The following is a 13,337-nucleotide window of genomic DNA, read 5'->3' on the forward strand; positions in this document are numbered from 1 at the left end:
GTGTGTGTGTATGCATGTGAGTCTGTGCGTGCATGCCTGTGTGTGTGTGTGTTTATGTGTGTGTGTGCGTGTGTGTGAATGTGTGCATACCAGTGTGTGTGTGTGTGTGTGTGTGTGTGTCTGTGCTTGTGTGTATGTGTGTGTACATGCGTGTGCTTGTGTGTGTTTATGTGTGTGCCTGCATGTGTGTGCATGTATCTTTATGAGTGTGTTTGCTTGTGTTCATGAGTGCATGTGTGTGTGCATGCGTAGTGTACAGTCACTAAATAAGATAAGATAAGATAAGATAAGATAAGACTTTATTGATCCCACAGCTGGGAAATGTACTTGTCACAATAGCCCAGTAATATTTAAATAAGAGAGTAAGAAAGTTGTATACAGTATGCCCAGCATACAAGCACACCTAAAAAACAACACGCCTTAGGGTTTCACCAATACTTTGAGGCAGAGTGAACCAATATATGGTGAAAAAAAGTTTCACATCACATGTACAGTGGAAAATGCACATATTAATAATGAAGTTCAGACACTACATTAACATTACAAATTTTCATGACAGTAGTGTTATACATTCTGAAGGCAGATGGAATAAAAGACCTGCGAAAGCGCTCCTTCTTACATGATGGTTCTGTTACTAAAAGAACTGCAATGTTCTTTGCAACACATAAAAGTACTGAAATGTACACATATATTCATTTATTGTATGGTCCCCCATGAACAGAGTTCTATGAAGCCTGGCATGCATTCAGAGGGTGTAATACTGATCCTACACTTCAAATTCCATGCAGTTTTGAACCTGTCAGCCAAAGATTTCATTTTTAACTAGGTGGCACTATATCAAATGATTGGATATTGGTCATCTTAGGATGGATCTCGAGATATTCACAGAAAACTGTGTCCGGCCATCTACAGGCCAGTTGGTGTATAGTCACTAAATTTACATATAAATTAATCTATTGTATGGCCCCCCATGAACGGAATTCCATGACACTTGGCCTGCATTCAGGGGGTGTCAGAATGACCCTACACCTCCAATTTTGTGCATTTTTGACCCTGTCAACCACAGATACCTGTGATTACATTACATTTACTTTTTCATTTTTAACTAGGTGGGACTATACATCAAATGAGGATGGGATGGGTTGACATGGCCCCTTGAAATCCTAGGCTCTACGGTTCTCGAGATATTCACAGAAAATTGTGTCCGCCCTACCCTCTATTCGGGGGTCGAGTCCGGAGGGGGGGGGATTGACGGATCAAAACAGAAAACAATGGTTCCGTGTCATCCTTGTGGGGCTACAACAAGTTCCATGCTCCTTACTGAAGGAAAAAAAATGGAAGAAAAAAATTCTTCGCTGCACGGCGGTCATAATTACGTTATGTCAACATCAATAAGAGGTCATTACACAGGGACATGGTATCTTTGATCACGTCCTGGGAGAGCAATCTAATGCAATTATTGACCCATATCAGGAAATGCACAAGGTCAATAATGTGATCTGCTTCAAGGAAAAAAGCTTTTTTTGTGTGTGAAACTGCAGATGATAGTGGACATCCATTTTCTAGACACACACACATGTACACACACACACACACACACACACAATTCAGTTTCTTTTGCCCATCACACAATTAGCGAGCATAGTTACCACTACCGTGCCGAACAAAAGCATGGAAAGTGCAGGGAGCAAGAGCTGCGAAGGAGAAGGACGCAGGAGCTGAACAGCATCCAGGTTGACACCAGCCAGAGTGAGGGGGACAAAGATAAAGTGCTTTAATCAGTGTATACAGAGTAGAAAAGAGGAGCGGAAAAAAACGAGGAGCCAAGAGCATTTCTTTGCCCCTTCTCCTCCGCCTCCCTCTGTCTCTCTCACTCTCTTTCTCTCTCTCCCCCTTCCGTTCTCTGTCTCTTTTTCACATAGAGATAAGTGCAGCCCTTGGAAGGGAAGCCGTATCAACTGCCTCCTTGGTGACATAGGATTATAGAAGCAACCTTGTGCTATAAAGGTATTGGTAGAGCCCGCAGATCGGGGGGTCAGTCTATGTGTGCCAAGTGTTTGGAAATTGGACTGTGACCCCTCCATCCCCCCAACCACCACCACACACACACCCTCCAAACCAGCCTTAACTCCCCACCACCAAGCCTTTCACTTTTCCTGAAAGGGATACGCAGCAAACGTGAATGAACTGTCAGTTTAACCTTGCTCGAGTTCCCCCCTCGATAAGACAAAGACACAATGCGCCTGCAGCGTCTGAGGGATTTGGTGCAGGTAGCAAGGAGACAGTGAGCAATGGGACTCCGTGCGAATGCGCCCGGGCTTGTACCATTCATTTTCACTGTTTTCTTTTGGGGGTGTGGTGAGGGAAGAGAGGGGGTGCCTGGTGGGGTGTGTGTATGTGTGTGTGCGTGCATGGAGGGGGGGTTGGGTGAGCACAGCATCCCACCAGGGTGTGTGTGAATTTCATCCATTGGATCCGTCACTACGGAGAGGCTACACAACACAATGTGTCAAGACTTGCCCAACTGTGTGGCGTTATTGTTGGGGGACCGAGGTCTTTTTCCGCCTCCCATCAATCTAAAATCCAGCTGAGATTCACTGGCAGCTCAGCAGAGACATGAATGTGCGGCGACCTCAGCGTGGTAAAGGAATACACCAGCACCAGCATATAGGAAGCTGTTATCCACCAGGGTATGGCCTTAGAGATGGAACACCTGTTCTGTCTGCTGAAGAGTTCCAGTCCTACACAACACACACACACACACACACACACACAGTGACTTGCAGACCCATCTAGATGAGTACACATTCTGTGAAACTTCAATCACCAAGGCATAACTGGCTTTCTGCCAAAATGATTTCTATGTCAAGGGTACGCTGTGTGTATGTTTGTGTGGCTGCCTATGTGTGTGTGTATGTACACACATAAATATGTGTGTGTTTATATTACTGTGTGTGTGTGTGTGTGTGTGTGTGTGTATTCATGTTCCTGTGTGTATAGCATATGGGTGTGTATGTGTTTCAATGAGCACACATTCATGGATGTGTGTGTGTGTGTGTGGGGGAGAGTTAGCTGTTGCATTCTTTCCTTTTTCCAAGACAGTGTGCTGCACATGATCGCAACACAGTTTTCCTCGCTTGGGGCCGTGTGTCTGTGTTGTGCTCATGTCTGCCCAGTGCCAGAGCCTGGCGAGGAGAGCTCAGAGCTCACTAAGTGCTATGGCCGCAGGGGCCGCTCTCATGTCGACTCTGGCAGAATATTGTCATCATTAACCACTCAGCACCCCTGCCCTTTCTCCTCCCTTTTGGCAAACAAGGGCATGTGGTGGGGAATGCCATCATAATTACAGCTTTTCTTTGGCTATGCACCATGGACAAATATGGTCCAGTTCCAATTAAAAAGGCAAAAGGACAACACATTAATATCTTGTGTAACACACACACACTACATCAAGCAAAATGATCCAAAAGTCTAAGTGTAAGAAAAAAAGGTGATGACGTTTGGCTCCTGTGTTGTTTACTTTGTTACCCTAGGCTAGTGAAGACCCCCTTAATGACCTTTGCCAGTAGAGGTCACTGTTTTCCTGTTCTTATAGCCTTTTAAACAAACTGATGGGCCGTCCTTACTTTCTTTGATTTGAAAGTTTATGTAGTATATTTATATATATATATAAACTATATTTATGTGCATATATTATGTGCCAAAAAGTACATTTGTATTTATTATCACTAAAATAATAAAGTTTCCCCTAAGCTTGTGGTGTTAATGCCAAAAAGCTAAGGCCCTGGGATATTTTCAACTCGCAGATACCACTATAAAATGAAACCCCTGCCAAAACTGGACCATTACCTGTTCAAGACCGGTAAATGAGTTGATGGATTGTTGGTGCAAAAGACCTAATGAAGTATGTCCACAAATGCCACAGCATGGGGTGATTCCAACTTGCCGTGGTGAAATGTTGTGAACAAACCAACAAGATGACAGATGACATTGGTTGCTTTTCCTCTTTATGCAAATAAAGACAATGAACAAAAGGATGAGTAGCCAGCAATAAGCAAACTATCCTTGTTGATATAGTGGAGGATTTCAGTACATAGTTAATAAGACAACGAATGAATATAAATTATAGAAAAGAAATGCCAACAGACTGTGTTCTTTCTCTTCGTCAAATATTTTGAACAAAGAAGAGAAAACCTTGAGGAAAATAAACAGTAAGTTAACATTTACATTCCAAATTGTTAAGCCTAATCACATTATTTTAAATGTATTTACACACAAAACAGTACAATCTTCACACCAGAAAAGTTTCCATTTGAATCTTCATTTTGAAGGAACAAAAGTTATAAGATGATAAATTAGGGGGGGGGGGGGGGGGGGTTGGTAGCAATGATGTGTTCTGATAGAAACACAAACAGTTTCCCTCAGTGAGTGCGTTACAAAAGGTGAGGGGTTAGTCTTAAGGTTTTTCACCATTACCTCTGAATCAGCAACCGCCAAGATGGAGGTGCTCGTAAACGAGTGAGGTGTTTTAATCTGCTGACAGGCCTCTCGTTGGCAACCCCCTGAGGAAGTCAATCACTGTTTCACAGAGAGCCTTTGATTGCTTACCAACAGCTGTGGGGGAAAAACACATCCAATTGTGCTCTACTGATTGTTCTGTTAAGAGGGAGAAATATGTCACTTGTCTGATTGTAAGAGTTTAAATATTAAAGTCAGATCAATCCTATTCACCTGACAGGTGTGACACAAATATGGCTGCTCAGCTTAAGACTTTTTTTGACATTTAACATTTCTGTCAGGCCTCTCTGACAGTTTTGTTTCTCTTTATTTTTCTTTATTTCTTTGTTTCCCACAATGCCAGGCGGCGGCTATAAGCACAGGAGGCACACGCTGACCTTTCTGTTTGGAAAGTAGCCGTTTCTGTCACAGCTTCCTCGGCCCCTCACTCTAGATGGGATGTAGCTCGTAATTGCTCTTGTACTTCTCCTGGGGCTTTCTTAAAAAAGGCCGGAGAACACCAGGGGTCAACCGGCCTGAGTCAGCACGTTCAAAATGAGCACACACACACACACCCACCCCCCACAAGCAGGGCGAGTGCACTGTGCATGGGGAAAGAAATCCAATCCTTGTCCGAGACAACTGCTATACCCACGGACCTTTTGTTTAACGTACACTTGGGAGTCTTAAACATGGCCCCCCCTCCTCACCAGACTGCTGGTACAGATGGAAGAGATCGTGACATCAGCAACCTTTTTGGTGATGCAGGAGAGCTATTTTCTCTGGCTTAATAGCTTCTGGTGTCTGGAAGGCTAGCTGCTCTTTCTCTTGTTCTCTTTGCGCTGGGCTTTCTGTGTCCTTTCCTCACCGCCTCTTTCATGAGAAAGCGGTACCTTTGTGTTTTCCATTATTTTTTTGCCAGCAAGGAGTTTCATTTGTTATTTATTTCATAACAACTACATAATAAAAATGTATTAAATTCCTTGTAGCTACTGGTATCATAAAAAAGAATATACATTTGTTGACTAGCTTGAGTGATTTAAAGTCACTCATAATAATCTTTTTATTATCCTTTTTTTTTAAAAAATGAGTACATATTCTCTACTGGCTCTATTTGTTAAATCACATTTTCCAAAGCTGTTTTTTTCCAATACTGTTCTTCACATTCAGTCCTATGACGTGAGTGGAAAATCACTACCACAAGTCCTTCCTCTCAAATTCTCTTATCCAAACAGTTAAGGCAATCCTCCATGCGAGTGCCTGCAGGGAGCTAATCCCCCCTCCCCCCGTCACGGGTCTCTTACGTAGACTTGAGATAGTTGTAGAGGGCGGTGAGCCCCCCTTCCATCACCTCCTTGATACCCTTCTGGAGGGGGTTGTGCATGATGTGCAGGCCTTTGTCCAGAGGGTGGCAGGCCAGTCTCTCCAGCCGCTTCAGCTGGTGCAACTCAGCAGGCACGTCCTTGATGTCGTTGAAGTCCACGTTGAGCAGCTCGAGCCGCGTGAGGAAGCAGATCATCCTGGGAAGGGCGTGGAGGCAGTTGCCCTCCACGATGAAGATCTTGAGGTCGGCCAGTGCCTGGATCTGGTCAGCGATGTTCTCCAGCTGGTTGCAGGCCATGTGGAGAAAGACGAGGCTCTTCATGGCGTAGACGCAGCCGGGGACGTGCACGATGCGGTTGTGGCTGAGGTTGAGCTTGCGTAGGTTGGTCAGCGTGGACAGGCTGGCGGGGAGGCCGCTGATCTGGTTGTTGGCCAGGCTGAGCACCTCCAGCTTGGTGCAGTCGCCCAGCTCCTCGGGCACCTCGGTCAGGTGGTTGCGGTAGGCGAAGAGCACGCGGAGCTTCCGCAGCTGCCCGATCTCCGGCGGCAGGCTGGCCAGCTGATTGCCCCACAGGTTCAGCACCACCAGGTTCTGCAGCACGGAGACGGCGGAGGGTATCGCCCGGAGGCGGTTGAGTGACAGGTTGAGCTTCTCCAGCTCCACCAGCTCCCAGAGCTCCTGGGGAGGCTCGGTCATGCCGCGACGCGCCAGGCTGAGGACCACCTGTCCGAACTGCTTGGTGGTGTGCTGGCGGATCCGTTCGGCCGACGTGAGGCTCTCCACACGGCCCGTGTTCTTCCTCGCTTGCCTCTTCATATCCTCCTCGGCAGTTTTCTTCGACTGCTTGCCCCCCATCCTGGCCCTCTGTTTCAGTCTCTGTTTAACCCACACCCTTCAACACGCAGACCTTAACAATCAAGCAGTGTGCCAACAGAGGCTGGGCATCTGGCTCCAGAATTCAAATGATTCTTAAATGTCAAATAGACTCCAGAAGTGCTTCACAATAATAGCAAAAAACAATACCTTCGATTTTAGAATGTCAGAACCTCTTCCGGAGTGTCTGGTAAAGGTATCCAGACAGCTGCGTTGGAACCCACTCCATGGGTCGAGTCTTGGTGCCCATGCTCGTGGCTCAAATACTGTAAATATGGGAAGTGGACTCTCCAGAGTGGAGCCGTGCATATGTGCGTGTCTTTGTGTTGGCGCGCTGGTGTGTGTGTTTGGGCTGTCTGAGGCTGGGCTTTGAAGTGGCTGTACTGAAAGATTGAAGGAGGAGGGCCTGAAACACCTCTTACTGAGTTACACTCACACCCCCTGGCCCTGTCCAGCTGGCCCTGTCACTTCGGCCTCCTCAACTGGTGTTAACTAACCTTGATTGTGCTAAGGGCACGCAACGGCCATTTTTATTTAAGTCGTCTGATGTTCCATACATGCCTTTGGGGAACCTTTGCTCCCTCAGCTGGGCATTCTTCAAATAAATCAGGCCCATTTCTTAAAATCTTCATCAAATGGTGGCCAAGGGTTGCATAATTTGCATAGCCATTTCAGTCATTCAATGAATTGATCAGTGCGCAGTAAGAACTCCCAATCGGACTCTGCCATTAATTATCTGTGCACATATTTTTTTTCTATTTATAGCCACTGCCTCCCTGGACATTGTGAGCCCCTTGCTTAAACAATTTGTGGTCATTATTTCATTTCCGATCACGGCTATTTCAGTTGTTGACAACCTCCTACCAATGTCTTCACCAACCATTCTTGCATCGTTGGTAATCCAGATGGCAGATCGATTACCGTCATAACAAATTATGAGTAGATTATGCACAAAAAAACAACAACAACTAGCGCATGAACTTGTTTTCTAAATGCACTAAGGCCTCTAGCCCATCCGCTTTTATTACTTCACACTGTATTAGATAGCTTGAAGAGCTGGATTACGGCGGTATGGGTCGGCCGTTAATAAAAGCAGCAGTCCTCTAGGGGGTATTCCCATTACGGCTTGGTGAGGGATATGAATCTCTGGCCTTTCATTTCAGAGCAATGAAAGGTCTGTGTGGAAGAGCACCAGTTTGAGGTGTTATATAAACCTACCCCCAATGTGGACAGGGTTTCCTTATGCGTTGTTTTTGATGTCCATGCCCTCTATAATGCCACTTTGGTGTATGTGCTGATATACCCAATCTCAGTTTAAAACATTCAGATAACAATTTATGTTTCTTCATCTTTGATCAAGGAATTAAATAAAATATAATATAAATGTTTTATATTAATATAAATTTAAAGGTGCTCTAAGTTGCTCTGGACAGCCCAGGCTCCAAAAACAGCAACAAAAACAACCTGGTCCTGTCAGGATTGTGCGGGAGGACCCAAGTGCAAGACTCCAATAGGCAGTATTTCAGACAAAACACGATTTATTTTAACACGAACTTAAGAATTAGACTTACAACAAACAGGACTTGGGCTAGACAAGGAGGAAACAGAGAGAGACAAGCCGACAAGGAACAGAGAAACAAGAGGATAGAAATACACATACCAATTAACAGAAAGACAGAGGACTGGACGAAACCAACAAGACAATAACAGGGAACAGGTGAGGAGGCAGAAACGGAGGGAAAACTAACAAGACAGGAAGCACAGACCAAATAAGGAGATGGGGCGGAGACAAAGACAGGTGATAGGCAGGTAACACAAAGCACATAGGGAACAGGCAAAAACAAACACAGGACAATACACAAAATGGCCACCAGGGTGGCACAAACTCAAAGGTCCGGGCCAGGGGCCTGTACTACGAAGCGGGGTTTCTGGCTTATCTGGGTAACTTCGAGAGTAACTTGATCACGTGTGGCGTAACTTCCCGATTAACCCGTACTACGAAAGGTGGATAGGTTTTAACCGAGGTATGCTGCCATGGCAATTTATGCTGCATCTCAAACCTGCTCCGACCAGGTTATGGTCTTGGTTAACCCGAGGTTTCCGTTAACCACACCCTTTATAAGTACCACCCCTCCACTAACAATTTCTCCCGAGACATGTCGGCGTACCTGGATGATCCATATACGACATTGGAGCGCAAATCGTGAGGGACTCTCTTCGCAGGGCGAGGGGTTTTAGAGACCGCCAGAAAATATATATAGCCTACCCGGACGATATTCTCTATGAAGATATAGATTGTCAGCCGAGGGAATTCGTTATCTTTGTCAGATGATCTAGGAAGACGTCTCATAGCAATGCCCGTACGTGGACATTCATGTATTTAATCGGACATAGCCTACAGTAGGCCTAATAAATAAAAATCACCATTTTAACAAACTTGTTGAATTGAATGTCATATTACTGTACCCTGCACATAAAGGCTACACATTTCCACAGCACCAGAATCCGACCGAATCCTTCCACTATTATTTGCGATGGCCAACTCCTCTGCTACTGTAAAACACTCTGGTGCCTTTCCTCCTAGTGTTCGAAGACACCTGTTTCTTGTTAGCTGTAAAACAGAGGCCAAGTGAAGGCTATAAGCTAGGCCTACATGTTTTCATAATTAAGAAATATTAATGCAAGCTATAACTATATAAACCTACTATTCTGAATAATGTTTTTGTGTTTCATTTTCACCTGCTGCCATGTGCGTTTGGCAATGGTGTTGCATCTGAAATGTTCACAGGATTAGGCATACACTAAATCAGTCAATGGGGGCTACTTAAACATTCAATTATCCTTATTACTGTAATCTATATGCCCACTTCTGAATTGGGTTGCATCTGTAGGCCTTTCTATGAAATCAAATTAGGCTATTTAATTATTTCAACTCATTTCAGACATTCCGTAAGCTATCCTCCGTAACACATATTTGAAGAACATGTGGGAATAAAACTTTACTTTTAGGCATTTAGGCTACCCGATCTGTAATACGTTGCCAACAAATCAACTTCATAATCAGCGTCGTAGTACCGATTAACACCACTAAAGATAACCAGGTTTTGTCAACCCCGGTTTAACAAAGTAACCCTGGGTTACATCTGGGTAGGTTAAGCTCCCTTCGTAGTACAGGCCCCAGATCCTGACAGGTCCACCCTGGACCATAAAAACATAACAAACTGTTCCATCCAATCACCGTGTTTAGGAGAGTTTCAACAGAAGTGACGTTACCCAAATTAGAAGTGACGCACCTTTAATTTACCAAAGGAACATCCAGCGTGGTCGTTTACTCTTGTGATCTGTGTGGCAACTTTGCTTGACTACTTGTAAAGCATGTCTGCAGAGAAGAAAAACAAGAGAAGCTGTTTATCATACATAATTGTAAATTGATCATCTCAGCTCACTCAGACACAACATTGCTCTGTGTTTAGGCACATCTGCATACATATGCATCATAGAGTGACACAAACTGAGCAATTTGTGCAATACACAAACACAGCTCACACATGCACATCCCACAAATGCACATAAAAAGAAGTGATCACTGATTTCTTTGTGCCTTAGACATGTTCCTGAATGATGTGCATGTAAGCCCAACTTCACGGGCATTTTAAAAAGCCTGACGCGAAACGAGTACGTGGAGTCAGACGCGGTAATGCTCTGATTACCTCCGCTGTTATGTTTTAAAGACCCTCTGGTATGAGTGGCGCATCCATCACTGTCTGCTCAGATCCTATAAGCCTCCTCAGTGCCTTCAGGGTGCAACCCTTGACCTGGGGCAACGTCAACGGCATACACCCTCTGCTTTAACAGCCTCCTGTTTATAGGTCTGGGCCATGTTCACAATCCATACTGCTAGGTAATACAAGGGAACAGTTCTGACAGTACACACAGAATCCATGTTGTATGTTATACCATATTATTTTAATTCACACACACCATTTCATTGAAGAGCGCACACAGGGTGTGCACATTTTTATATACTTTCAGATAGTGTTCTTGTGTTTGTTTGTGATTTTGTATGCCTTTTTATATTTTTATATTTTCCTTTTAATATTTTTTGTTTATGTCCCTCATTTATTATTATCTGCTATTCTTTGATGTAAAGTACATTGAGCTGCCTTATGTATGAAAGGTAGTGCTATACAAATAAAACTGCCTTTTTGATGCCAGCACTTGTGTGTTGGACTGGGCATTCTTTCGTTCCTGTCCACCGTGTCGCTCATATAAAATATGCATGGTGCATTTCCAGCAAGTGCATCACCATGATCGCTAATGTCCTTTGTGTCCTATACATAATAACAGACTATTAGAACAAAGCATATGCAGCCAAGGCTGTAGGCGCACCGCTGAGTAAAAGAGGAGTTCATGTCCCATTTATGCTCGCTTACAGGTTGTTTAAAAGCGCCATTGACCCTGAATGGCAACCGTAATGGGCTTCATGTGGTAATGTGAGTCACTTGACCCACAAGACAGTGTGCTCCATACAGACTTACACTCTCAACACCCAACCCAGCCCTGCCTGCTTGGCTGGGCAACAGGAAGTAAAAATAAACCCAACATACTGGGGCTGGAAAACAAAGGCAGCCTATGTCTCACGTGACATGGTCGATTAGACCTGGTGAAATTTCAACGTAATCATGTCACACCACGTTCCTCGCCATGTGTTCGACTGATTTAAAAAGAGTGATTGCACACCTAAAAACACACACACACACAAACAAACAAACAAACACACACACACACATACACACAAGTGGAGAGTAGACTAATTTCAGTCACAAGCCAACTAATGGCATCGCCTCTGGTCTCACAACCCTCTGTCTCTCCGGTGTGTTGATATACAATTTGGACGTCTCCCAACAAAATCTGTTGTAAAGTGCCCATTATCGGGCCTATTACAGCACAGCAGGGCATAACAACATTACTCACATAATTTTCTGGCGGACTGAAGGTGCGGCTCCCCCAGTGGTTGTGGTTTGGGCAGGGGCCAAGCGCAGCCAGGGCAGGTGTCGGCCTCGCATTATTCATCCCCGAATTACAGAAGAGCAACACTGCAGCTACACCTGTACAAACCCCGCTGAAAACAAACACTTGACCGATTAAACGGGCGATGGCGGGGTGATCGTCAGTATGCTTACACATTTTCCATTAGATGGCTAGTGCACAGGGCTGCATTGCATTGCATTACTTTGTTGTATTTTTTCCGCTAGGCTGGTCCATACCAAGCTACTGGAAGAAACTGGAATCCATGCATTTCCACAGAATTATTTTTGGAATCTGATCCCTTATCATACCTGTTCATTCTTACTCGTTGCTCGACTTATCGTGACTAAATTCAAGATGGCTGCAAACGCTAAACTTCGAGAAGATACTGTCTGTATAAATCGTCTTGTAAGTAAACTACCAGTGCTTTTTCAAAGTTCTCAATGTCTCGTTTTAAATGTCAGGGCCCTTGGAAGTCTACCAATGAAGTGTGGAGATACATTGAGCCTCGTAAATGGTGTAAAACAGTGATTTATTTGCATGGCTATGCCGATGCCGAGGCACCACCATTGACCGCCTTGTTGGTAGCATCGGCTAACTAGCGACAGATTTCGGAGTGCAGGGGACAAGCCGAGATGGGCTATGAGACATACGTTCACACTCTGTATCATGTTTCAAAACACTTTAGGTCAAAATCACACCGGAATTCTCCTTTAAGAACAGAGCTAATGCTAGGCTCTGGTTGACAATGCTAGGTCAGCTCATACAAAACAGTTGGTTAACACAGGTAATTAGGCAGGTGGCAGGCTGACAGAATGGCACTTTGTAAAATGTAACAACATAATGCATTCTATCATTTTGCCCCTGTCATTCTACAGTTTCATAAACAGGGCAAAATTAATTTAGGCATAATATCAATGAAAGAATGAAATATTTCATTTTGCATCACCCAGTTTACAGAGGACAGTTTAATCTGTCCTTATATCAGTACACTGACTCTGTTGATTAAGTGGACAGTGTTTGAGAGCAACAGCTTTTCTCTGACTATGAGACATGCTATTACCTGCAAATAGTCAACAGATCAATTTGCTGACTTGCCTGTTACGTGCCACATTTCATAGCCTAATGCTGTATCAGAGATGCACTCAAAAAGTCACAACTGAACTTGTCAAGCGGTACAAAGTGTCTCTTACATTGTCAAGGCGTAAGCCTGACGAGCCAGACCCACAAGATGTGGTCTGGGAACTTACCATTGCCACTGCTCAATCCGATAAATGGTTGTCTTTCAAATGTCCTCTGCACGCAATAGGATAGTGCTACAACTCATGAGTCCCATGCATTTTCCCACCAGCGGAGCTAGTTGGCTAGTAGGCTAATCAAACTTTTGCTAAAAGTTAAAAAAAAGCTGGCTGGGGCACCTGCACCGTACGCCGGCGACCCGGGTTCGATTCCCGCCCCGTGGTCCTTTCCAGATCCCACCCCGACACTCTCTCCCACTCACTTCCTGTCATTCTCTACTATCCTGTCAATTAAAGGCATAAAAGGCCAAAAAAATATACTAAAAAAAAAAAAAAAGCTTATCTCGAGTCACAATTTAAAGACTGCTGTTCACCAG

At 44.5% G+C, this 13,337-nt stretch overlaps 1 protein-coding gene across 1 annotated transcript; it reads right to left on the reverse strand.

Moving 5' to 3' along the window:
- Positions 1-5,797: 5,797 nt before the first annotated feature.
- On the reverse strand, positions 5,798-6,676 carry lrrc30a (leucine rich repeat containing 30a). The gene has a single exon (XM_076291379.1). The coding sequence runs from the start codon at positions 6,674-6,676 to the stop codon at positions 5,798-5,800; it is 879 nt and encodes a 292-aa protein (XP_076147494.1).
- Positions 6,677-13,337: the final 6,661 nt, after the last annotated feature.

This window comes from Alosa pseudoharengus, unplaced genomic scaffold, assembly GCF_046254945.1.
Source record: "Alosa pseudoharengus isolate Yale_2024_CS ecotype anadromous, Long Island Sound unplaced genomic scaffold, YU_APseudo_1.1 YU_APseudo_1.1_scf_18, whole genome shotgun sequence".
Taxonomy (NCBI): domain Eukaryota; kingdom Metazoa; phylum Chordata; class Actinopteri; order Clupeiformes; family Clupeidae; genus Alosa; species Alosa pseudoharengus.

Bases quoted from the DNA above. Each gene is read 5' to 3' on its own strand.
- lrrc30a (XM_076291379.1), bottom strand. From the start codon at position 6,676: ATGGGGGGCAAGCAGTCGAAGAAAACTGCCGAGGAGGATATGAAGAGG.